This window comes from Psittacula echo, assembly GCF_963264785.1.
Source record: "Psittacula echo genome assembly, chromosome: 1".
NCBI lineage: Eukaryota > Metazoa > Chordata > Aves > Psittaciformes > Psittacidae > Psittacula > Psittacula echo.
This window is the reverse complement of record NC_137735.1, coordinates 106397259-106424501: the sequence shown is the minus strand read 5'-3', so window position 1 is coordinate 106424501 and position 27243 is coordinate 106397259. Positions and strand designations below refer to the sequence as shown.

The following is a 27243-nucleotide window of genomic DNA, read 5'->3' as shown; positions in this document are numbered from 1 at the left end:
CATCAGTGCTTTAAGGCAAATCCAGATCAATCCAGCAGCCATTCAGGAAATAATGATAAAGTGGCCTTTATCATTATGTGGGTGATCCAAGTTCTGCTGCTTAGGTATATCTCCACGTCCAGAGACCAAGACTCTACCATTCCTGCTGTAGCAGCCCCATGGGAACTAAATCCTGGCTCAAGCAATCTTCTGGAGACATCTCCTGGCTTCAGATCCTCCTTCCCCACTTTGTTACCATCCCACAGGGTATCTGCATACACCAGAGTTGTGCTCGGCCAGCACTCGCCCTGCCAGCTCCCAGGTTGTGGCTGTTTGCCCCTGAACGTGTCTAGCCCAGCTTCACAAACCCTATTGTGTCTTCCGCTGTGCCCAACATCTGCTTTCATCCAGGGATCAGGTAAGGAACAGCATCCCTGGACTCAGCCATGGGCTGCTGAGGGTGCTGCCTGTGCAGCTGGGAAACACTGAAACGCTGGGTAGGAAAGACCATCAGGAGGCCATCTAATCCAAACCCTGGCTCCACAGAGGGTGAATGAGTATTGACACCTTCAGTAGGAACTCTGTCTTGTTAATCCAAATTCTACTCAGTGGGGCAGACAAGAATATCTTGAAATTTGTTTAATCTTCAAATTTCATTAAGACCTATTCTTAGAAATGTTTTAATATTATTGGGGAAAGGGGTAGTTTCAGACTACCTAATTGCAGGGAAAACACATTTTTCATTTAAAACAGTGCAAACATTTCAAGGAAATGTTTGTCATGGGTACCCTGTTTTCTAACACATAAGTCACATACGCTATCATGGGAATTGTAAAAAACAGGGCTGGAATGCATCTGGAAAGAGCTTGTGTCCAACCCCTGCTCCAGGAAGGATTACCTCCTAGACCATGGCTTAACCTACCTCCCAAAATCTCTGCTGATCTTCCTATGCAATTTACTCCACCCTGTAGTCAAAGTGCTTTTCTAAACGAAAGCCCCAATTTCTCTTCTTTATTCACGCTTATTAAGAGCTTGTTAAGCAATCATTTGCCAGAAATAATTTAGGTAAAACTTACTCCTGCCTGAGGGTAGGTATGAAACTTGCTTCACACCATGGAAGCAGCTGATCTGCGGGTTGCTTTTTATTTGGGTTTTAACTGAAATTTTGAGTTTCACATCTTTGGTCACTCGTGTTAGCTTCCTAATCCTCTCCCTAACGATGGGGGAAGCTCCCAGCCTCCCCTCCTCCTCCTTTCCGAGGTTTACGAGCCCCTCAAACCGTGAGGTCTCTGACCAGGGTCGATTTAATCAATCCCCTGCCAACCACCCACGCGCATCGTGACTTGAGCTCCGCTTGATATATCGCAGCGTGACAAAAAGGTAAAGGTGGGATGGAGAGCGCGGATCGGATTGACAGCTCCCGACCAGCCGTGGGTAGAGGAGAAATTCCCGGAGGTGGGGAGGAGAGAGCGAGATAAAAAAGAAAAAAGAAACAAAAAAGCCCTACAGCAGTCTGAAGCGGTACATTATGAATTAACCCCCAAACCACCTCTCCCAGGGCGGCCGTGGCCGGGACGAGGCCGTTTCTCTTTGCCGTCGGGACGGGCGATGCCGCTCGGCCCGGAGCACGGACCCGGCCCCGCCTCTCCGGTGAGTAACGAGTTCGGTTCCCCGATGGAACTGCCCTGGAAGGAGGTGGCCTGGGCTCGGCCGGAGGCGGGACCGGCGAGCAGGGGACGGGCGGGAGCCGCTGCTGATGCTCGGTGCTGCGGGAGGGAGCCTCAGTGCTCGGCAGACGAGGAGCGGCGGCTCCGGAGGTGAGCAGGGACGGGGGGGACCGGGGGCAACCGGCGGGGAAACGGGAAGGGCGGCGCAGCCCCGCGACGAAAAAGCGGGTGTCGGCTTGCCCGTGGGCCGAGGCTGGCTGGCTTCGTCCTCCCTCGCCGCTTAGGAAAAAGTGTATTTTTCCACGGGGAACTTTTCCATGAACAGTCCACGGCGGTGGTGGGCAGCAGCCCTTACGTGCGGGTTGGAGCTGACCTGCCCGCGGTCTTGTCCCGAAACAGCTCTACTCGCCTCCTCGGGAGCAGCGTCCGGGAGGGCTGCCAGCCTGGAGACGGATGGACGGACTAGCAGCCGTGCTGCCCTCAGCCGGGACCCTCGGACAGCTCTGAACTGCTCCGTGCGGCTGCCGCGCTCAGTGGGAGCTCTGCAGACAGGAGTGACCACGGTCCCGGCAGGCGGGGAGGTCTTCCCAGTCGTAATGAGGCATTTCGGCTGAGGCTTGTGAAGGGGAGCTTCTCTCGGATCCCTGCATAGCTCTGTGAGGGTTTCTGCTGTGCAGGCAGCGCTTCTGGGGGCTGCTGGCGAAGGTGCGGTTGAATATAGCAGCCCCGGGGAAAGGGAGCTGCATGTACAGTGCCAGCCCCTGAAAGTGCTCCATCCCACCTGAGAATAGGAGCACCCCACTTGAGAAGGGCTCAGTCAAACGCTGATGCTGTGAGTCCGGGTGGGATGGCAGCAGCACAATAGAAGGAGAAAAGAGTTGGATGGGATGGAGAAATGTGGAATTCCTCTCAGACAGCAGTGACGGGCTGGCTTGGGTGAGAGGGTGGAAAAACAGCAGAAGTGGTGGCAGAGGAGGATGCAGTTGGCTGGCATGTTCCCAGGCAGACGTGCCCTGAAAAACGTCAGAGTCTGAGCAGGGGTAAGGTCTGAGGAAGAAAGATCGAGACTTGCAATAGACCTGTAGAAACTTCCTCTGGCAAGAAGGGGAAGAAAGCCCCAACGGAAGAGGTGTAAGAAAATATGTAACTCTTACAGTAGTAAGACTACAGTAGTAAGTCTCACAGTAGTAAGACTACTAAAACTACAGCTGTGGAAAGAAGGTGAATTCAGAAACTTTGGCTAAGAGTGAACTATCCCAGTGAAAATAACATGTTGTTTCCTAACATGAGAGAAGTTGCTCAGAATAGACTGGATATTGCTTAACCTTGAAGAAACCCCCTCTAGCTTCTGCTGAGCTCTGATGGTTTTGCACTATTTATTATTCACGGGATTTGTTGCGTGGAAGACAGAGATCCCACAAAACTCTAATTCTTCTTTTTTGGTTCTTGTAGCAATTAAGCAGCATCTCAAGTCTCTGTAGGAGGGAGCACTGACTAGTGAGTCATACGTGAAGGCCATCCTCTTGTTTGTGTGCACTTGACAACACAGAAATGGCAGTCATCCTTGAGGGCCTGAGAATGTAATGTTGGGTGAAAAGCAGTCTGCCTGCCATGAATTAGTTCTAGTGTGTAGTTCTGGTAGCCATGCCCCAAGTTCTCCTTCTCACAGGATTTCTACTGGCTCTCAAGGCACTATCTCCATCTGTCAGTGGGTCTAATTAAGTTTTATCTTCTCAGAGGTATCTGGGGGCCAAGTCCAGTAGCTGTGGACTGTGAAGGCCTCAGTGTGCAATTTGGTGTTACCACGCAACTAAGTTTCAGCGATATTAGAAGGATGCAGACCCCTGGCTGCCTGTTCTTGCATCTCTCTCCCAGTATTTGTGCCTGTCTCACCCTGCAGTGGAGCAAAACCAGTTCTGGGAGCTAAAGAATTAAGAAAACCAAATTCTGCATCAAAATGGACTTTTTGGTGCTTTAGCTTTCAGGGCCAGTCACAGCAGGGTCAGAAGAGCATCAAGGAAAAGCCTGAGGAGGAAGCCGAGTATTAGTTACCCAATCAGTTACCCACTGCCCTGGTTTTGTTGCATCATCATCAGATGCTTTGGCTTGAGGTGCTTATGAGTAATTCTACTTCCATCTTACTTTTGCTGCAGCTGTTTGGTCATTAGTATAGAGAGAAGCAACTGTGTGCCAGTCATAGTTACCATATAAAACCATGCCTGTTCCATACATAAAGGGGAGACCAGAGAAGAAGTGTATAGGGCTGGATAAGCCTTTTACCAGTACTGTTGTGGCTCCATTATGTGATGGCAGGAGAGGTTGGGAACACCCATGTTGTCTGTTCTGGCAGGCCCTCAGTAAATCAGCATAGCTGTACTATCATTTAACTCCCTAATAGCTGTACTTTCCATGCCATTTAAAGCTTGGACTCTGTTGTCTGGCTTTGAGATCTCTTTCTCTGCTCTCATCTGGGGTTCGTTTTTTCTCACAGGCACTCCTGACCAAACGAACACTCAAACTCCTTATGCTGCCGGCCTGTTCAGATTCCAGAACAGATTCACAAAGTTTATTTTGTGTAGTGCTTTCACTGGGAAACAGGTGATTCGTTACCAACTCACTTCTTTGCTTGCAACTCTCTTCTTCACTTGTCTCGTCTGGCTTTTACAACTACCTGAAACTGGGGCTGGGAACTCTGCTTAAATGAGGTCTGGTGGAACTTCAGATTAAGGCATTGTGAACCAACTGCTTCCCTGTGAGCGAAGGATTAAGTATAAACATGTTAGTATTTAGGGTTTTTCTGTTAAAAAAGAAAGCATTCACATAGTGTTCACATTCTTTATTTTTGTATAACTGCACAAAATCTCCCCTCAGTGCAAGGTACATGGGTTAATATCTCCCAGTCTTTAATATGTTCAGCCGTGCAGTGGCTCTGTCAGGTAGGAAAGCACTTCTTCCGTATTCACAGGAGGAAGGTTGTGTTTGAGACAGAAAAACAACCCCTGAGATCACTGAAGAAATTTAGACATCGATTTCCTTATGGTTTCGAGTAGGAGGTGAGATTTTATGTTTGAGTTTTAAGTGACCTGTTCCTTGGCCTGTAAGAAAGCTGTTCCAGATCAGTAAAATAAATAGAAATCCCCTGAATCCACGTGTAGTCTACTGTTGGACCATCTTTCCTCTCCAGTGTGTCTCTGGATTTTAAAAACTGAAAGTGCAGTACAGATTAGAAGAAGGAAAAATCACTGTATATAGGTCTATTAGGCTTGAAGTGTTTAATCATTAGTATGATCTGATACACTGCATCTCTTCACTTGGGTGCAACTGGGCATCCAGCAGCATTAACAATTGACTCCCCTGTAGAATAGGACAGCATCTTCAGCACGTTTGCAAGATGCGCTATGAAGCCCTTGCATAAGCTTGTAGGCAGCAGTAATACTGGTGATTAACAGGATTTGCACACTTGCTGACCAGGCGTAGTTCTGACTTCCATATTCCCACAGTCTCCTATTATGTGCACATCATTTCTAAAAGCTGTTCCCTTTCCAGCCACGTGCCAGTGTTTTATTGAGTGGTGAGGGTTAAAATATTGTTTAGACTTAAATTTTATACACAGCTTCCAGTCCTATTATACAATGAGTATGCACGGCTTTCTACAAATACAATAATAGGAAACTACTATTTGAAAGCTGCTGGTGGCAAAGGGCTGTATCAGTTTGCTAGCTGATCTACTGCTAGCATCTGTTGCTTTTGTTTGTTTCTACTTTCCAGCCAAATCCTGCCTTCTATTTAAGTATTGATGAGGGGTTATGTGGTCTGTATCTTGAAAGCTAAAAGCTGTGAGGTACAAAACCTGCTCCTTTCAGTTAAAGAAGACCTAAACACTAAGCTCTACGAAAAAAGTGTTGGGAAACTTTTCATGAAAGGGTGCTGAATAAGATGGCCCTGTACTATTTTGGGTAAAAAGAAAGAGATCAGTCCGACTATGCACTCTAGCTGGGTTCCTGATGTTGCCAGGCTTTCCCTGCACAGGTCTGTTCATAAATGCTCCTCCTCTCCTTTGTGCCACGCAGTGACCCTGGCATCTTTCCTCGCTCCACTGCACAAATCGCATTGCCTTGTGCTCCCACTGGGATGTGATGTACCCTTTGGAAAGGCCACCATGTTTCCTCATTAGGCTACGATCATGACAATAAGGCACTGGAATGGGTTGCCCAAGGAAGTTGTGAAGTGTTCAAGGCCAGGTTGGACAGAGTCTTAGGTGACATGGCTTAGTGTGAGGTATCCTTGCCCGTGGGATTGAAACTAGATGATCTAAAGTTCCTTTCCAACCCTAACTAACTATGATTCTACGAATGGCTACATACAGACTGACCTGCATCTGCTTCCATATAATCTGTATCATGGGAGGAGAACCAAAAAGCATGGCACCAAACATGAGTCCTTTGTCCACCACTCTGCTGTAGGCTATCTTATTCCAAGTATTTCTAAAGACCACCCTTGACCATAACTCTCCACAGCACATAGTAACAATTCAGAGCGTCACTTCCTACTTACTTTTCTTGGCAAATGTGGAAACGTGAAAGAGCAAAGGGATTAAAGTGGAAGGACAGTGCAGAGCAGTGTTATGTATGGTCTTTGCACTGAGAGATGATGCACGCTTTGCTTTGACAATTTGTGTAATGTGTAGCTCTGTTTTTTTTCCTACTTTGTTCCGGGTGAAAGCTTTGCAAGTGTCTGTTTTCTACTGTGCTTGAAAGGAAGGAGATGAATACCAGTAGCTGCCCTGAAACGCAGTAACTGGCAACTGGGATTTATGTAAACTTTTCAGCAGCCATTTTCAGTTTTTTTGGTTATACTTAAGGGTGCCTTAACACCAAATGTATTTGATGGGAATAACCCACTGGTTATTCTAAATTCCCTTAGCTCTAGATTCAAACCTAATATATTTAATTTGGTGCACCAAATGTTATTTAAAACTCTACCTTGACAATTCTCCTTTGACATTAGTTTGAGACTTTAAAGATTGAATATATTTTCTTGTGACTTTTGTTTCCAGTGGCTTTTAGAGGAAAAGCTATAGGTGCACCCCCCAAAAAAACACTTGTCATGGCTTTCTGAGATAAACAAAAGCAAGGGCTAAAACGTGTCAGCAGAGAAGAATGGAATTATGGCTTTGACCTTAATGAAGCAGCAGTAAAAAGACTGAATCTTTTCTAATGCTAATCTGGGAAAACTTGATATTAGGGAGCATATTTAACAAAGCATTTAAGACCAGCACTTAACCTGGCCTATGTAGAAATGCTCTAAACTTCTGCTATACCACCTTCAGTGAACTGCAGCCCCATCTGCTGTATGGAAACTCTTGAATGGCATGCTCTGTGCCTTGCTGAGCCAACAGCATGTTGCTTCAGCCATGGTTAACTAACCATTGGGGCTGAAGTAGGAGGTGGTATCTGTCAGCATTTGAAGGTCACTTTCTGGGATGGATGTTGTGATTGATGCTGGGATGTGACACACTGTCCTGCACAGAAAGTACTATACTAAAGGAACTTGAAAATAACAAGTTTATTCCATGGTGTGTGCACCACGGTAAATGAACTCAACAGATTTGGTCCCTGCCCCGTGGGACAGTGCAGTCTGGTTTCCATGAGGGAGGACCTGGCTCTTGACTCTCATCGCTGTCATACCTGTTTGTTGCTAAATCATCTCTGTGTTGTCCCAGCAAAGTCTTGAAGTGCCTGTTTCTGACAGGGCCAGGAAACTCCTTGCTCAGAGTACATTCATGTTTGTTTTGCTTTTTAGACACAAAGCATCTCTAAAGTAAAAATATGAGTGAATTTTAAACAAACGCAGCTGCATGTTTGCATTAGTGTGGCAGTCATTTCTGTGGTTGTGGTCATTACTCTTGCTTTGTCTCATCAATCAGAATTATTAGATGGGACTTCAGTGGTGTATTACAGCTATCTTGTAGATTCAGGTAAGACCTGATAAGAAGATGACATAATAGGAGTCATGATAGAAGAAATGGAGCTTTTGCTCTAGCTCTAGAGGTGCTTTCACTGCCCTGGAGGAGCCTGTGGTTTTCCTGGTGCTTTTGCTGTTGTTGCTGAAAAAACAGCTGTTGTAATGTGTTGCACTTATTTACCGCCTAAGATATCTCTTTCTTGTTCAGTTGCTGAGTATCTTTAAAAGAAATCAAACTGGAATGTTATTTCCTCACTGTTTGTCGGGGAGAAGTGCCGAGGAAGCTCTAGTGCTCTCTTAACTACTCAGCCTCAGGTTTGTGCTTCAGTTGGGCTGTTCTGTGTAAACTAAACCACCAGAAAAGCTTCGTATTTCTTTTGTAGGTGAAATTTTCTGCCTGATTCTTGGGAGAACCCCTGTTTCACTGGGAACTCTTCCTTAGGTTGGCTTAGCTGCAACACAAAGCCTTGCTTTCTGAAGGATGTATGGGTGGGTGGCAGTGCTGGGGCATCCTTGTCCTTACCTTCCTGCTTAACGGGTAGAGCCCTTTCATGTGCTAAGCAGATGTTTAGTGTAAGCTGTCGACAGGCTTGACCAAGTTATAAAATGAGTTCTCTGGAAGGTGAAGCCATCAGTGCATTGTTTGCGAGCCCTTTGAGCTGGAAGTAGGTAAATGGTGACATGACACAGTAACTCTATTTCTTTGTTTGTTTAAGCAATTTCTAAATCATTGTTCAGGGAACTTTTGGAAGCAGATGTTACCACACAGGGAAATAAATACATGAGTCATTCAGGAAGTCAGTAACCTTGTCCGCTATAGTGTTTTATAACTGGTTTTGTTTGCACTATGTAGTGAAGGACTGTTCACCAGTTGATAATCCAACATCCAAATCCAGATTTCATCCTTACAGGAAAAAAACCCAACAACTTAGGGACTTCTCTGTATTTAAACATTGCAAGGTACTCTGTATTACACGTAGCTGGCAGGGTGTGGGGAGCCAGATGTTGCAGGGGTAACCTGTGTGGATAGGGACCCTGTGCTAGTTCCACCTGGTTCCAGCTAACTCCAAACCAGACAAAACCAGCCCACTGCATATCAAAACTGTAACTGGTCAGAGCAGCACGCAGTGCTTCTGTTCAAACGTATTGAAGGAAGCTGTCAGGGACAGGAGTCACAGAAAGGAGACATGGGAGGAGGCACATGAGGAGACACAGAAGGGCACACGTGAGGACAAATATGGGAGGACAAATGTGAGGATGAAAGAAAGGAGACATGAGAAGTCATAAAAAAGGACATGAAAAAGTGACATGGTGGAGGAGGTGCAAAAGGACGTGTGAAGACAAAAAAGGAGACACAAAAGCAAAGATGTGAGGAGACAGGAGGAGGTGTGAGAGGAGATACAAGGGAACATGCAAAAGGAGATAGGAGTCATGTCTGGAGTCATGATAGGAGGCATGTCTGGATTAAAGGGCGGACGAAGTGGAGAAGACATGCAGAAGCAGGTGCTGTTGGGTTCATGGAGGGAGATGCTCTCTTGGATGGAAGCACTCTGTGCTGGAGGAGATACCCTTGAGGGACTGCAATCCATGCTGGGGCAGGGACACCCCTGAGGGACTGTGACCCATGGAGAACCTGTGCCAGGGCAGGCACACATAGAGGGGCTGCAGGTTGTGGATGACCTATGCTGGAGCAGAGGAGCAGTAAGAAGCAAGGAGCAGTGGGGGAAATGTGAAATGCAAGGAGCAGCCAGAAGAAACTGTCATGCACTGCCCCATAGCCCCCTGTGCCTGTTGCCTCACCGAAGGGATTGGGACAGGCTGAGTGTAACCCACAGTGAAAACAAAGGGAAGTTGAAACAAGATAGAGGGGAGGTGTTGTGCTGAAGATGAGCCTGTGGAGAGAGGAGGAAAGGTGTTTCCCAAAGTGTTGTCTAATTTTTGGTTGATGTGTCCCAATCCACTCCCCCCCCAGTATCTGAATTGGTAATTAAAATTTTACGATAATTTGTAATAAATTAAATTAAGCTCTAAAAGTCAAGAATGCTTTGCCTATTGCAGTCTATTAAATATGCTGGGATGTAATGTTGTTTAGCAGTGGAATGGCCAAACAGTACAAACCCCATGTGGACATAATCTGTGCAAAGTTTCCCCTCTCCATGTATGAGACTGGTGTTGCCCCTGTATTGCTGTGTCAGTGCTTTGGCACTTTCCCAAGTACAGCTTTCTAGAGGAGGGCCAGCATTAGCCAGTTGCAGGCATTCACATGTGGTGATCTTTGAAAAAGTTGTGTGGGCAAAAGCCATAGAATAGATACAGTTTTATTTCCAAAGCATTATCTTCAGGCTGTAAAAGACTCATTATGGGACAGAGCTGGAGCAGACGTCTGCCATTGATGTGTTATTTCTGCAGGCTGAAGTTGTGTGGCCATCTCTTTTTTTCCCCCATTCCCAAGCTCTTTGCTTGTAACTGCTGCAAGCCTAGCAGCAACTACACTGTGTACTCCAGGTGTAATGTGGTTAAAATAAATCTCACTCCTTCGCTGTTCTTCCTTCCAAACACAAGTGGAGCAGTAGAGAGAAAAGGGAGAGCAGAGATGGAGGAGAGGTGGCAGGGTCTTGCCATTTCTTGTAACTATAAGGAAAGAACGTGTGTTACCCTCCTAGAGTCTCAAGGAAAGTAGAGGGTACGGAAAAGAATGGCAACTCACTGTGATGTGGCTGTTCCCAGGCACACAAGTGCCCGGTGCTACCAGCTGGATGATGTATCATTGTCTTACCCTCCAATGCAGTCTTTCTGAGAGACTGCAGGTATGTTGAAGACTCATAGGATGACAAACAAGAAAAAAACTGAGAGAGAAAAAAATGTCAGTGGAGATTTTTCTTTTTCTCTTTTTTTTTTCTTTTTCATTTTCTCTTTTTTCCCAACTGAAGAGTGATTAATCTGAAATGGAAAATTCTGTTCTGTTATTAAGCTGACCCACAGCTACCTGTAGCAGGCATAATGGAGTTCTCTCCTATATTCTGCACATTTTTGGTTTGTCTCACAAAACTTCTGGTTTCACTGTTGGATTGTATTGATTTTATTTCTTTTAAATTATGTAAACTTTTACCAAATGGGCAACAGAGATTAAAGCAGAAAAGGCACTAAAATGTTTTGCATCTTTTGGACTTTTTTTTAAATTATTTGATTTTCTTTAAAGAACATATTCCTTGTGAAACTTTACTGATTTTGATTCATTAAGAGCCTGGCACCATTTTGATGATGGAGGCTTTGAGGGAGGCGTCGGCACATTGATGACAGTGGCCTTCCATTAGGCTATGCGTTGACATACCTTATTTCAGACTGTTAAAGACAATTTCTGGGAAATAAACTCAGCTCTATTTTTCCATCTGACACAACGTACCCCTTTTTTGGTTAAATCTATGTGTGGACTTCAGCAATCTAAACTTGGGGCCTGGCCAGGACAGTTACACTAGGCTTGTAAAAGCAGAAATAGCACTGTGTATACCAACTTAGCTGCCTGACAGGAGGGTACATATAGAGGTGTCACCCTACACTTGGGTCTGGCACTGTGGGTAGAATAGTTAGGAAAAGAGAAGAATGTGTCTTTTGAAGATGATTGCTGTACTGAAGGTTCACCAGTCATAGTGTTCAATTCTCTTTCACAAAGTGTGAAAGGGTTTTAAAGGGTGAAAGAAGAGAAAAAGATGTTTGGTTTTTGGTTTTGTTTTTGTTTTCCGGTGAAGGAAAGTGTTAAGTTCTCTAAACCTAAAGTCCTGAATATAAAATTAATAGCACGGTCAAGAATAGAGGTACTGTGTGAAGGAACATAATGAACACTACCATGTTGTGGAGCTTTGTAGCAAATATGGGACACAGGGTGGTTATTGGGGAATAAATGGAAGGGAAACAAGTACCATTCTGTGATTATGGAAGATGAGACCTCTTGGCAGGAACAGATGATGGCACTGGGGTTTTATGTGAGTTCTCAGTTTTGGGAAGGCTGGCTTCTCCTCTTGGGAAATGAAAAAAGTCAGAAACAGCTGTCCCACTCACTGTCAGGTGCCAGGTTCTGTAGTATGGCACCAGACTGGAGGACAGAAGAGAATCTAAAATTACAGTATCTGGGATTCTCAATGTACAGGTCTGGTTTGAAAATAATGGACTGATGTGAAAATATAGACTGATGAAGATAAAATGGACCAAGTGCTGTATTTCCTTGTAAGTGGCAAACACAGTATGCATCCAGGGAACTAAGGGTCAGTCTTGTTTTGTGATAAACAAAGGAAGAGTTTTGACTGTGTTTTATTTTTTTATAGGAGAGTAATCGTTGCTAGAGGACAATTTATCATACCAGATCCAACAGCCCAAGAGAGGTGAGACTGCTGCTGCTCTGTGTCCAGGCAGCAGCGAGGCCGAAGATGTATTCACCAGGCACTCACACACAAAGCACATACATACACTGTATACGTATGTAACAACGCATGGCTGGCCACAGAGCTCCCAGGCAGACACTTGGAGCACGCACATGAACATAGGCAGCACTGACAGCCTCATCCTTCTCCCCTCTATGGCTGGACAGGATGGAAGTCCACAAGTGAGAATATACATAGGTGTTTCCCTCCAGCAGCTGGGCTTAGACCCCAGTTGTTCACACCCCAATATGCACATGTGTACACAGAATTGAAAGCTGCCACCCAGGAAGGAGTCAGAAAGGAATTTAACAAAGGACAAGACAGCCTGATCAGGCATAGGGCATCACCAGACAAGCATACTGACCAGCAAACTATTTACCTGCATCTGGCCCTTGTAATTTGCTTACATCTCTATTTCCCACTCTTGTTCCTCCCAAAATCACCGAGTTAAGGTCTTGCCCAACCTTTGGTTCCTAAACTGTTAAGTCCTGTGTAATTCCAATGTTCCACCCCTAAGCTGTAACCCCTTACTCCAAAGGGTGATGATCTAGAGAGCTGCTGCTGGTGATGGGTTTCACGCTGGGACAGGCCTAAACATGGTGCTGGTTCCTCTAGAGTCCTTAATGTGGAATCCTGCCTGCCGTTGTGCTCCTCTAGGCTTGGGCAGGTGTGACTTCGAGGGCCTGATGGCCCCTGTGACAGACCTGGCAGGGTTTATTTGGGCTCCCCCTCCTGCCACTATCCCTTTATGCATTTTGTGTGTGTGCAGATGAGCTTTGTCACATAACCTTGCAGCCTGAACATGGGCTGTTGTTTCTAACAGAGCCCTGTGGGCATGGTGGCAGCATGAAGAAGCCAGGATGCTTTTTTAAAGCTGACTTAAAGGCGTAGTTGAAGCACACTTGCATGAAGGAGAGTTCAGCATGTGACTCTGCCATACCACTGTCTCGAGGCTCGTGGTCTGTTGCCTTCCCTGTCAATATATTTTTCTTCTTTCCTTCCCTCCAGATCACGACTGTCTTGGGAGAGCAGGCTCTAACAGGAGCAAGAATGCTCAGGATACCCCGCTGCCTCCTAAAACTGATCAGGGTGGTGCTGAGCCACAAGCTCAGGGCTCTGTTTATCCTTGCCTTTAAGTTCATGTCCTTTGCCTCCATCATGTTGTACTGGAGAATGGCGGAGGACCCTAATGGCAAAGGCCAGCTCTACAGCTTGCCTGTTGAAATCGGCTGTGCTCGCTCTGTGCCTTTTCCACGCACCATTGCTGGTGGGCCCCCTCCTTCCCCAGGGAATGTGTTTTTTGTGGAGACATCGGAGCGAACTGACCCAAGTTACCTGTTCGTGTGCTCTGTGGAGTCAGCAGCGAGGATGCACCCTGGGATGAGAGTCGTGGTGCTCATGAAGGGCTTGGCAAACAGGAACGCCTCGTTACCCAAACATTGGGCCTTCTCATTGCTGAGCTGCTTCCCCAATGTGGAAATCCAGCCCCTGGACTTGACAGAGCTTTTCTCTGGAACACCTCTGGCAAAGTGGTACTTGCAGGCTCAGCAGCGCTGGGAGCCTTATTTCTTACCCGTCCTGTCCGATGCCTGCAGGATTGCCATCATGTGGAAATTTGGTGGCATCTACCTGGACACAGACTTCATTGTGCTGAAGAACTTGAAGAACCTCACCAATGTGCTTGGTATCCAGTCCAAGTATGTACTGAATGGGGCCTTTCTGTCCTTTAAGCCCAAACACAAGTTCATGGAGCTTTGCATGCAGGACTTTGTGGAGAACTACAACAGCTGGATTTGGGGACACCAGGGCCCACAGCTCCTAACACGTGTGTTTAAGAAGTGGTGCTCCATCAGGAGCCTTCGGAGCAGTACAAGCTGCAAAGGTGTGAGTGCTCTGCCCCGTGAGGCTTTTTATCCCATTCGGTGGCAGGACTGGAAGAAATACTTTGAAGTGGTCAGCTCCTCGGAGCTTCACCACCTCTTTAATAACACCTATGCAGTGCATGTATGGAACAAGAAGAGCCAAGGGACAAGATTAGAAATCACATCCCAGGCTTTGCTGGCTCAACTGCATTCTCACTTCTGCCCTGCCACATACGATATCATGAAGAAGGACTCTGTACGGCAGTGACTCAGTGGTCAGCTAAGAGATGTTGCCTGGGAGCTCACAACTCTCCAGCTGTTCCATCACAAATGAACCTTCTTTTGAAGTGAGGAGGTGAGAGCTGAGGATAAAAGCCATTTGTGGGATGTAGGTAAAGCCTGAAGCTTCAGCCAGTGTCTATGCAGCTCTTTGTTTCGACTATAACTGCCTACCAGTAACATTTGTTTCTCTGAAGGACCTTTCTTCTGCTTTGGTCAGGCAAAGAAATCTCAGGAGAAGAGCAAATACTGGTCCACTTGTGGCAGCCTACATCAGCCTTTCAGAGGAATAAGGCCCCTTTCTGTGGTTGTAAACTTGCAAGAGGCCTTTGTAGAAATGCATGTCTCATTGACTGATTCTTATGACTTCTAAAGCACAGTCCTCAAAGCAATGAAAATGTGGAAGCCCAAAGAACAGGAACGGAGGAGAAAGTTAAGGATGTGCTAGAGAAAGCGCCCTGAGAAAAATGTAGAAGAAAACAGACAAGAAAGAGCTAAGGCAGCTTCTTTTTCTTTTCTTTCCTTTCTCTTCTGAAGTCTTTGGTGGAGGAGACTTTCTCAAGTCTGGTTTGAGCAGGCAGCAGGATGCTGCAATCTCTGTTTGAGGTCCTAGGTCTAAAGATGTAAAAATTTGGTGCGAATCGAACATGAGGATCTCAGTCCAGCTCACTGCTTAGAAGGAGCTTTTGTGAAGCAATGACTGATTTTATAGTAGTGGCAAATTAACACCCTGCGATGAACAGGAGAGCTCACCTAAATCACACCTTAAATTGTACCTGACACAGGAAAAGCTGAACTGTCTTTTACACTGAGTTTGCCTTTGTGACCAAATGTCTGTAACTGCATCTAAGAAGCACCAGATCTTTCAGCACTTGGATGGATCCTAAAAGAAATGCATTATATTTCCAGATATTTCCAAGGTTACAGAGAGGACAGATAGGGAACCTGTACTGTCTAAATTCGTTTATGAGTCATTTATGGTGGATCTCTTCAAGTAGCCTGGAGTACTCCTGCAATTCACTGTCCAGGAGTACAAATCTCTTGTAGGAGATCTTGAGAAAGACAGTGGGAAGTTTTACTCTTCTCCCTGAGCATCTTCCTGAACTGTAGTGGAGAAAATTAACATATCTTTCACAAAGTGCTGTTGTGCCTTTGAGGGTTCCCACCACAGAGGCAAGCCTGGACAAACTGTGGGGGAGAACATCTGACCCTTTATGGCCAAAAGGATTTACTGATGCTTTTACTGTTCTTGTCAGAAAATAATGGTGAAAGAGCAGTGAGAAACAAGAATATGACTGAGACCATCAGCATTGTTACATCTGGTCCCCACCACACTCTAAAGGGGATTGGTAAGGCACATGAGCTTGGCACTATGATAGGCTTAATGCAGATGGGCAAAACATTGGCTGTTTCCTCTCGTACTGTAAAATATTTTCTGCCTCCAGCGTGTCTCCTGTTATGCCTTGGAACAGCAGTGGGGTGGTCCAATGGCCCCTTTGATGAACAAAAGTCAGTCAGATTGTCAATATCACCTGGCCTCAAAGTGACAGCTCTTTCACATGGTGTTTCCTGCAAGCCCTCTGAGTGTGACTCAAATGATTTCTAGGGCTGCAGTTGTCTGAGGCCTCTTCTGTTTCCCAGGTTAACCAAAAGCAATGTGAGGTTTGCCCAGTTCAGCCAAAGCAATGGTCAGAAACGTAAAAGATTGTGCATGCAACATTTCTCTGTTTTTTCTCAGGTTTGTCTCTTCTTTGATGAGAAAGAGACTTTCTTATAAAAATGAGAAAGACAAATTGCCCATAATTTTTGCAAAGCAGTTCCCTACCCCTCACAGAACATGGCCATGGGAGCTTAAGGAGGATGTGCACTACTTGTCAAATGCTGAGCTGTCTGGTGTCGATCGGAGGCTACTACTCCTTTGACTGAATGCCTGCCTGTGAGCCTGGCAGGGTGTGAGGTCTGTGCACATGTAGCTGATGTAGCTACTCTGGAGTGAGAGAGGTGCTGTAAACACCCTTCCAGTGGCTGGCATTGTGTGTGTGTGTGTGTGTGTGTATGTGTGTGTATGTAGTGCTGCCCTTTCATTCTGCCCAGTTTTATGGTATGTCCTGGAGGCATTCAGGATTTTGAATGTCTGCAGCTCTCCCAACACTGAATATCTTTAAGAACAAAGACTGTGGGGAACCAGAAGATCTTATTGACTGTATAAGCATTCTTCAACACACTAAGTGGTATAAGTGGATGCTGTTTTCACTCTACTCCCACTGTCACTACTCTGTGGGTTTTTTTCACTGCTTTCTTTAGAAGCAGTTGCAAAGTTGTCAGCCCTGTTTAGTGTGTGGTCAGTAAGGTGTGGTTTCTCCTTCTGTAGTTCCTTCTGTTTTGGGCTCTTTGGGCTAAACAACAGCAATCTTAATGAGCTATGAACCCCTACCACAGATGGTATAATGGTGGTTGGTAATCATGAAGGCGTAACTTGGGACTATACTGTGGCAATAACTTGAACTGAATATGGGAGTATTTGGGGCTCCACTGCAATGAATATCTGGCTTGATGTAGCACTGCTTATTCTAGGAAAGTGCCTTTTTCGATAAATGGAGTGGTTTGTTTATGGTGTTTGTTTGTTTGTTTGTTTGTTTTCCCCTGTAGAGTCAATGTTCTGAGGCTTGATAAAGAGAGAACCAAACCAAAGCAGCCTTTGGCCTTTTTCCCTTTGTCTTGTGAAAGAAAAATGAATACAGCTTTTACTATTTCTTCTCTCTGCCAGGATGTTCCATTTTGTTCTGTGAGGCTTTGGTGGTTAAGTCTGAGCAATCTGTTAGTTATTATGCAGAAAAGTATTTTCAAGTTTTGTCCTGAAGTAACTCACTGAAATTAGGAGTGTGGAATGAACATGAAACAAGCTGAGCATAAGCACATGTGGAAAGAAGGCTCTGTGACCATGACTATATGCCATTTTTGGCACTTGAGTGGAGGGAACAGAGCACAGTGTGTGGAACTGATTCCTACTTCAACCAGGTATCACCCCATTGTTCATAACCTGCAATCTATCTGAAGCAAAGCATTTTAGTCTTGCTCTGAAGTTCTGGGTGTTATGGAATAGGCAAGTCCATGAGAAATTGTGTTGCCTTTTCCCCTGCATGATGGGCTACAGCCTTTCTTAATAGTGACAGTGTCTGTGCTCTTGCAGATCTGAAGGTGGCAAGCTTGTGCCACATCTGTTCATTTTCCCACCTGCCTTTTCTGAGCCTGATCTAAAGACCCTGGAGTCTAGGCGAGCATTCTGAGAGGCTGTGAAAGGACTGGTATGGTCTGATGTGCAGAGGAGTTTTATTGCTGTTCCCTGGCTCTTGTTTCCCTTGAGTCAAGAGCCAGGGAAACAGTTTTCCCTTGAGATATAAGAGTTGCCTGTGTTTTCTTCATGGCTGATATACAGTGAAGGATGATGTGCATTGGTGAGAAGGCATGAGTTCACTCTTCCTGTCTGCTTTGTCCTTGAGATCACGAAGGTTAGCAGGTACACATGTGTGCAGTGCATCAAGGAGAGAAGCCAGGGGTGGGGGTTGGAAAGAAGCCAGGGGTGGGAGTTGAAGATGCAGAATTGGACGGTGCAACAGAAGAGGAGTCAGGAAGGATCAGTGGGGTAATCCTGGACCTGGTCTCCTGGGAAAGGACTGAAAGATTATTATTTCCCCTGTGCTGGCTGGGAGCTCTCCTATGTCAGGAGCTCTTGTATTGTGGGGATCTAGGATGTGCAGTAAGTTCTAATGCTCTGTAGGACTCTTCCCCTACCGCCCCATTATCCTCCTCCCTCTTTCTTCTCCCTTCTCCCAAAATGTGTAGTCCAGGGAGGCTCTGGTACAAAGTAGGTTAAGAGCCCTTCTTGTGGGAGAGTGCAGCTACCTGCCTTAATCTTATATGTTGGGGCTGTTTTGTCCTTAGCAGGAATGAGGAGTTAAAACAAAGCTCTCCACATCCTCTGTTTGGATATGCCATTTATGAACACCAGCACTCTGATCTTCCAGATTCATCTCTCTCAAGTACCTGAGACCATTCCCTCTATGCAGGTGGCTTGTGGTCTCTGTTATTTTTTTGCAGCCATGCCTGGAACTCAGATGAATAGGCATAGTCCAGAAAAGAAAACTACAGGAGGAAGTCACTTCATCTGCACCATGCCATTACAGCTCAGTCTGGGATCTTGACCTTTAAATTTGTGTATACCGATGGAGCCAAACAGCAGCTTGCCATGGCTCTGCAGTATGTTGGTAGAGGCATGACAAGTAAGAAATTTCTCTTCACAAACTGGAATCTATATACGGCAGAAAAGTCTGGCAAGTTAAATGTGAAAACACTGTAAGGCTATAGAAAACACTGTTCGGAAAACAATTTTCAAAAGATATTAAAGCTACCAATGTCGTTGTTTGTTTTTTTCCATCTGTTGCTATTTTTTTCCAAAGAACAGGAAGCCTCCTAGAGAGGCAGAAGGTCAGTAGGAGGTGAGAGATTGAAAGGGAGTTTAGAGACTGGTTTGAAGCAAATCAAAATTCATTTTTACAGGTAAGAGAAACATGCAGATGATTCTCTACATTGTAATTTCTCCTTGTGGAGGATGCATGCCAGTCTCTTGCGCATTGCACATCAGGACTGAATGAACAGATTGATGATTAGATAGATTTAGCTTAGACATTAGGAAGAAATTCTTTACTGTGAGGGTGATGAGGCACTGGCACAGGTTGCCCAGAGAAGCTGTGGCTGCCGCATTCCTGGCAGTGTTCAAGGCCAGGTTGGACAGGGCTTGGAGCAACCTGGGCTAGTGGAAGGCGTCCCTGCCCATGGCAGGGGGTTGGAACCAGATGGTCTTTCAGGTCCTTTCCAACCCAAAATATTCTGTGATTCTATGATAGGAGCTGATGGGATGCATCCATGAGTGCTGCGGGAGCTGGCTGCTGTCATTGTCTCACAACGACATATGTGATGTGATGCTTGTAAGGTCTTAGATATTGGGGGAAGTGGAAGGAAGCAACAGTCACTCCTATCTTGCTTGTCTTCAGGATGTGCAAGGAAGAGAATCCAGAGAACTACATGCCTGTCAGTGTCACCTTGAACCCTGGGAAGGTTATTCTCCTGGAAGTCATCAACAAATATATTGAGAACAAGAAGGTGATTAGGAGCAGCCAGCATGGATTTATAAAAGAGAAATTATGCCTGGCAAAACTGATAGCTTTCTATGATGAAATGTCCAGCTCAGTGGATAGGGGAATTGTTTATTGTGACTTTAGGAAAATTTTGACACAATCTATAGCAGCCTCATAGACATACTGATGAAGTGTGGACTACATAAACACAGTGAGGTGGATCAAAAACTGTCTGAACTTCTAGACTTAACGGATTTTGATGAATGACAAGAAGTCCAGGTTGAGAGCAGTAACTAGTGATATACTCCAAGGATCTGTGCTGGGGCCAGTACTACTTAGTGTCTTTATTAATGACCTTTATGATGACGGGATGGAGCGCAACCTTGACAAGTTTGCAGGTGATGCAAAACTGGGAGGAGTGGCTGATACACAGAGTGGTCGAGCTGCCTCTCCACGTGACCTCAGCAAGCTGGAGAAATGAGCCAAGAGGAAGCTCACTGAGTTCATCAAGGAGAATCTCAGCTGGTGGGGAATAACTCCATGCACCTGCGGACAAGAAGTTAACCAGGAGTCAGCAGTGTGCCTTTGTGGCAAAGACGGCCAACACCCTGCTTGGGCTGTGACGCGTAGAGCATTACTTGCAAGGTCAAGGGAAGCAATCCTTCCCACTACTCAGCACTGGTGAGACACATCTGCAGTGCTGTGTCTGGTTCTGGGCTCCCCAGTTGGCTTGGAGGTTGGTGTACCACTGCGCTATCTCTGCGCTTGCTCAGCGAGCAGCTTACATTGTGGTTTAGCTAGCGCCACTGGTAATGTTAGAATAACACTTCTCTGCTCTGAATTCATATGCTACCATTCTCGAATAGCACTGTCACTGGGTGCAAGATAACCCTGTCAAAGGGTTACTCTCTGATAAAATAACAGCTCCTGTTAGTGTTTTTTTCACAATTGATGAAATACTGCCAAGCTCACTTACTTGAAATTGAGTATGCCTGGTCTTTTTTGGGGAGCTGTTACATCTCTATCTTAATTCATTCAGCAAATTTCCTGCTCTAAGTGTAATGGCATTACTGACCATTTTTCACTAATCTTAGACTGCTGCTTATTGTATTTAGGAAGACTGAAGCAGAATTGAAAAACTTAATGATGCTGCCATGACTGACTGATTTTTCTGTTTGTGGCCATTACTTAATTGGTTCTCTCTGTTGCAAACAATACACAGAGGCCATATTTTTTTTTCTGGATAACTTTGCTGAGATGCCATCAAGCTATGGCCACTTTCTGTACAGTGATTTGGGAATCAGCAGCTATGAAAAGCCTGCAGTGTTATCTCTTCCCACAATCTGTTTATTTTTTACAGAAACATGCTAATATCATCCTCCAACTCTTTGCTGTGGCTTGCTTTTAGTTCTTCTCACCTCATGGAGTGTCTGTCCAGCACTGCATTACAGCTCTATGAGTGGATATTTTCAATGTTCTTTCTTTTATTTCAGGAGAAAATTCAGTTCTAAAAACCATGTAAGTGAAATTGGATATTGCAAGGTTCGCTCTAGAAAGGTGAAGTTGTGATTAAGTACAAAAGATGTAGTTAAGAGACAGTTACCTTAAGAGTCCTCGGTCTATAGCTGCAGTATCTTACGGCTCAATCTAATATACCCATTACGATTACAATACTCTCATGTCACCTCATTCACACGTGCTTTGTCTGCCATTCTTTCTAGGGTCAGAAGGAGGAGCTGTTGCTTAAATGCTGAATACTAGGGGAATTGGTAGAGCAGAGTGGTGCCAAACAGCATGGTGACAGGGACGAATCCATCAACTAATTGCCCTAAATACTATATATAAATATATATAAAGTATATACTTATATATATATATTTAAAATATATATATAAAATAATAAAATAAAATAAATAAAAAATAAAATAAAAATATATATAAATATATATAAATATATAAATATATTATATATAATATATAATATATAATAATATATAATATAAATATATTATATATAAAAATATATATAAAATAAAAAATAAATAAATAAAAATAAAATAAAATAAATATATAAAATATATAATATATAAATATATAATATATATAAAATATTATATATAATATATTTTATAATAAAATAAAATAAATATATATATAAAATATAAAATAAAATAATATATATATTATAAATATATATAAAGTAAATACTATGGGAACTGGCTGGTGGATTCATCCCTGTTTGGCATTGTGCTGCTCTTCCATGTCTAAAAGACTGAGGAGTCAGACACTGCATGTGGGTATTGTCAAATCTTAACTCTTCTACTCTTTTTGGTAAAACATCTGAGGAAAATATAGATCTTCAGCTGTTTTCTGAAAGGTCCCCATAATACTCCTACCTGGCTGCTTTTAATCAGTGATATTGTTCAGGACCCCTAGCAGCTATCTTGGTATGCAGCAGCACTTTGCTGGACCTTTTTCTTTCTCTGTTTTTGTTCTGAATTCATAGCAAATTTCCATACCCCCTCCCAGTGTTTTTTCTGTTCATATGTCCATATGCTTACTTGAAGGCACATCATTATCCTCAAGAGTACCTGGTTCATTTTCCTAAGGACAACTGGGACTGGTGCAATCACTTCTTCCGAGGCTGATGAGAGCTATGCTGCTGTCTTTCTATTTGATGCACTTTGAATGTAGCTTTAGAATAGTATAATGGCATAAGGTAGTTGAAGTTGCATTAAAATTACGTGACAAAGACAAGCAATGATAAGACAAAGAATGAAGGGAAGGTATAGCACTCTGCAGGAGTGATAGTTAAATTGGCTGTAAGAGGGCACAGCTATTGCTTTAAAATGTTGGCTGTGGAAGGGACAGTCCAAAGCATCTTGCTCAGCTTAAGGTACAAAACCATCTCTAACCAGTCTTTCTTGTGAATCCACATTTAAGCATGTTCTGGGGGACATGAAAGAATTACATTCTCAATCCATTTTAGTTAATAATAAAGGTAAATGTAGGTTATGTTTCTCTTACAGGTTCCCTTCTTCAAGGGAAGGCTCTGGCACTCATCCCTGTGGTTTTTGTTACTGCTGGGTGAGATGGAGCAAATGTGGGGACCAAGAAAACCAACACAAAGAACACACAAAGAAGGAGGGCAGTGGGAAGATTTGGAGGACAGAGGATCCACCTCATCTCCTCTGAACACAGAGCCACTAGGGTTGGGTTGTCTTCCAACAACCCTAGGGATGCGCACTGCATGCAGGCAGGCTCGCAGGACAGGCACTGGTTATTTTTCTTTTAAGACTGGTTAAAATTGCTCACAAGACTGGAAGGAGAAGTTTCTCTCTCTACTTGGGGTTATGTCACCTGAATACTGTCAGCAGTTCCTCTTTCTACACTGTGAGAACACAGCCAAATTCCAGCTTTTGCAAGGGTCCTCTTGTTTGGGAGCATTGTGAATTGATCAAACATTCAAATCCTAAATTGGCTCTTACTGCTGTTTTCTACAGCCTCAGCAGCTGCCTGCTCAGTAGTTCAGCTTCTCTCCTCACAGCCTGGAAGTGCTTCCCTGCACTGCATAGGCAGGCCAGCTTAGAAGAGAGCATCCTGGTTGTCAAAACAGAGAGTGTATTCAAGAGCAAGGATGAGCTGTGGGAGCCAAAGTCACAGGCACCCAGGTGATCACCCTTCCTGCTCCATGGGGGCAGGTGACCAGTGAGTGTTTGGGGATTTGGGATCATTTGGCTTCTGTTTGGCAGTTTTATTCTTGCAACACGTTAGGCAAAACGGAATCCTTAGTCTGTGCCTCTTTTTCTGTTGCTCTGTGTTCTGCTTCTTCTCCCCTTTTGCTCAGCAGGTGTACATGTTCATGGCTAGATGATCCCTTTTGCACCTTCTTTCCTATAATTTTCTGCTTATTTGCAGGTATATCTAGTTTCATAGGTTAAATCTGTTCATTACCTAGGCATAAGCTGTATCCATTAAATCACAGAAGGAAAACAAAAGAAAAGTCCTTATTCACATCCTTAGTTTATATTCTACTCTGCAAACAACACTTGCAATTCTGTAATTTACACAGCCACTTGCTCCTGATTGCCTCTGGCTTAGGCAGTTATTTATAACAGTTACAAAAGTTTAGGCCTGGAGGTTTGAGACCTTCTACAGAAGTCATAATCTGAGAATCATACAGTTCTAATGTAGTTAGTTAAGAGTAATTCTAATTGTTTTCAGCATGAACTGAGAATGTAACATTTCATTCTCTGACATTGCTAAATGCATGCCCTTAAGGAATTTGTACAGCTTATTTCTTGCTATTTATTCTCACTACTTGAACTGTCACAAAGTTATATATGTTTTATAACAATATCTCTCAACAGTGTACATTTTTTCCCATTAGGAATTATTTGTCAGATTTGAGGGACTTCTGAGAATCTGTTGTTACAGTTTGAAAAGCGGACAATTGCAGGAACTTGTGTTGCTTCTTTGGCTTTGTATAAATTGGCTTCATGTACAATTCAAGTTGTACCATCATCTAATTATCATCCAGTTTTGGCTGTTTCCGTTTTCTGCTGTCTGTGGTTTTGTTACCAAGGAAAATATCAGTGAAGCACATTTGCAGTCACGCAGGGCAGGAAACTCCTTTGCTCAGTGTAGGGTGCTCTAGTACTCTTTAGGGGCACCAAGAATATATGTGAGCATGTGCTGATGAAGCAGCATCAGATGGGTTGCATGGTGGAGTTACAAGATATCTATGGTAACAGCCCTGTGACTGTTCCTTTTCATACTAGATTTAATCCTTTTTGTCCTTGAAATAAGGGAAATTATTTAAACGTCGGCCTGTACCTTATGCAGTAAGGTGTCTCGCTACATTTTACATTTTTTGTTTGGACAGGGTTTTGGGGGTTTTGGTTTGGTTCTTTGGGGGGGGGGGGTTGTTTTGTTGGGGTTTGTTTTCCTATTTCCAGCACTGCATTGGTTAGCTAGGCTTTTAGATTTAGCAAGCAAGGTTGTGAAAGTCATATGCAATATTTTGCAAATCATGTATTGTCAGAAAACATGCATTAGCAGGTTTCTTGCCCTGTGGAAGGAATTCTTGCGGCATGTTGAGTATGTAACAAGCCTTGTCACACTCTCAGAGGGCCTCAGTATTTGCCTGTTTCTGCAATGTTATGAGAAGGAAAAGCATTGCGTTCCTTTCACTGGAGTATTGAACACACTGTGGAAAAACAGAGGCAGGCATGCCCACATCAGCAGAAGGACTAGTGACCAGGTCCAGGACTAGGACCAGTGTTCTCAGTAACAATAATAAGACATCACTGGGGATCTAGTAAATGCATTATGCAGGGTCATTCATGCAGGCTACACAAGCAGGTAAGTGACTTCAGGCATCGCTGCCTGTAATGGGAACACAAGTGCCTGTACCATGGACTTTTAAAGTTAGGTGAGATAAAGCTGGCTGTGGCTTCTACAAAACGTGGGCAGAGCCAATGCAGTGATAGACCCGAGAAGTACATTGGCTGACCAGCTCGAAAGCATCTTTGCAGAAAAGGACCTGGTGGTCCTATGAGCAACAAGCTGACCAGGAGCCAGCAGTGTGCCCTTGTGGCAAAGGCAGCCAACAGCCTGCTGTCCTGCATTAGGTAGAACAATACCAGCAAGGCGAAAGGAAGCAATCCTTCCCAACTGCTTGGCACTGTGAGACACATTGGGAGTGCTGTGTCAGGTTCATGGGCTTCCCAGTAAAAGTGAGACATGGATATGCTGGAGATTATCCAGTGAAGGGCCACTAAGATGAGAAAGGGAATGGAGCATGTGCAGTATGATGAGTGAGAGAGCTCTTGATCGTTTTTCTTTAAAAAGAGCAGATGTGGGAGGGGTCTTGTCAAAGTGTATAAATACCTGATTGAAGGTGGGTGGGGCAAAGAAGACAGTTCAGGTTCTTCACTGCGGAACCCAGCAATAGGATAAGATGTAATGGATACAAACTGAAACACAAGAAATTAGAATGAAAGGAATGGCGGTGAAACACTGGAACAGGCTACATAGAGAGGTGGCAGAATCTCTGTCCTTGGACAAGGTTGAAAGCCAAGAGGACATGGTTCCGAGCAACCTGCTCTAGGTGACACTGCTTTGAGCAGGGGAGTTAGACAAATGGTCTCCAGAGGTGCCTTACAACCCCAGCTCTTGTGATTTTGTGACTAGATGAGACCTGACCTGAGGTCTTGAGAGATCCATCAATGAAAGGGCTGGGAATAACTTAAGGTGCTTTCCAAAGATCTTCCCTAGTATTGTGAACTTGCGAGTCTATCCAGGGTGCTGCAGTGCTTGGAAGGATGTAGGGAGGGGAGAGTGGTTGGGACTACATAGGCCTGACATTTTTTGCAGCCAACTTGGTAGAAACTGCAGTAAACACTACGCTTAGTGGCTGTATGGATAAAGGTGATATTTTGTAAACGTGTGAACATGTCTTCTGTAAGGGACAGTCAGCCGCCACTGAGTACAGAGACAAGGGGAACCTGTCAAGAAATGAGGGACACCTGAATTTGGCGGTCAGTCAATGAAGTATCTGATGTAAGAGGGAGTATTCTCTAATGAGTGAGTAAATTAATTGGTCTAAAGAGTGTGTGTTCAAAGGAGCCTTCAGAACTGAAGTCTTGGGGTGGGAGGAGGCAGCCCTGTGAAACTCAGCTCAGTTATCATGGCAGCTACCCAAACAGCATGAGCACTGGGAATTCTAAGCAAAGGAGGAGAAAACAAAACTAACTGTCTTCCTGTTGCAGTAGAAAGCTTAATGCGTAGCTATAATGGATTTCAGTTCCCTCTTCCTTTTTGAGTGTTGGGACTTTTTGCCTCATTAATTTCAAACTAGATGGGTTATTCACAGCACAGCTGCCTGACCTTTATATCAGCCACTGTAATAGCTGAGCATATGATGTCACATCCTCCCCAATCTGTTTGCTATCTCCATGTGTTCAGACTCCATCTCTGTTTCTTTTCAGAAAAAGGAAGTGCAAGAGCCTAGAGTTATAGGTGCTCTCAGAGACACTAACCTCTTGAAAACCTTGTCCAGCTGAGCGGTCACTTCTGTGGTGTCTTGAAAGCAGGAACAGGTGAGTAGTATTTGCAGTTTCTCTGCAATGGGACTTGTAATTTCAGAGGAAGGTAGAAAGCCACACTTCCTGCGTTTGTTTTGTGAAATAGACGGACTGGCTAATGCAGCGTCTAAAATGTCGTCTTATCCACTGCAAAAGCGGGTAAGAGGATTTCTGAGTATATCGTAGTAGATGTTCTTGTTCTCACTAAAAATATGCATGTAACCTTGAAGCTTGATCACTGTTACCACCGCTCTTTCCTGCCTCCTCTACAGCAAAGACTCTGTCCCCTCCAGCCTGTACCACCTTTCTCTTCTACAGCTTATTAAGCTAAAAATGTGTTACAGGATTCAACCAGTTATGGTGTGGAGGGGGAAATAGGTATGTAAAAAACAGTGTGTTTTGTTTTCTTTGTTTTATGGCTTTTTTCCTGCCTGTAACACTCACAGCACATGCTGGTGTTTTTCTTCAGGAGAAAAAAGTGTTTCGGGAACCCAGATCTGATGATTTGTGTACTGGCTGCCTCTTCTCTATCGCCAAGCCCCACTGCCTTGTGGAGAGTGGTGGCTGTGTGCTGTTGCACTGGAAACCTCCCAGTGTGGCTGACAAGCCATTTTTTGGCTACATGGATTGTTCAGTGTGTCACCCAGCCACAGTAACTAGGGATGAATGACAAATGAGATTGTGCCAGCTTGGTTCTCTTTCCTGTCTGTTTGGTTACAGTTGTTTGATTAAAGCTTTTGCTGTATCCTGAAGCTCTCTGTTCTGGATTATGGGGATCTGGAGATGGAGCAGAGGGAGGCAGGAGAAATCATAGAATTATTTAGGTTGGGAAGGGCCTTTAAGATCATCAGGTC

The 27243-nt window shown here is 44.4% G+C and overlaps 2 protein-coding genes across 3 annotated transcripts in view; both read left to right on the top strand.

The window, feature by feature from the left end:
• Positions 1-2202: 2202 nt before the first annotated feature.
• LOC308231041 (lactosylceramide 4-alpha-galactosyltransferase-like) overlaps positions 2203-27243 on the top strand; it is a 29005-nt gene continuing 3964 nt past the window's right edge. The window contains exons 1-2 of one of the 2 annotated variants that reach the window (XM_080636141.1): positions 2203-2239; positions 26294-26404. Coding sequence is in view for 1 of the 2 variants with exons in the window: in XM_080636140.1 (XP_080492266.1) it covers positions 26522-26548 (27 nt within the window). In the remaining variant the exon portion in view is untranslated. Of the gene's footprint in view, positions 2240-26293; positions 26405-26461; positions 26549-27243 lie in introns of those variants that run through there. The other variant, XM_080636140.1, reaches the window with a different exon arrangement.
• On the top strand, positions 13076-14155 carry A4GALT (alpha 1,4-galactosyltransferase (P1PK blood group); the record flags this gene model as incomplete). Its single annotated transcript, XM_080636161.1, has 1 exon — positions 13076-14155. The coding sequence occupies one exon, from the start codon at positions 13076-13078 to the stop codon at positions 14153-14155; it is 1080 nt and encodes a 359-aa protein (XP_080492287.1).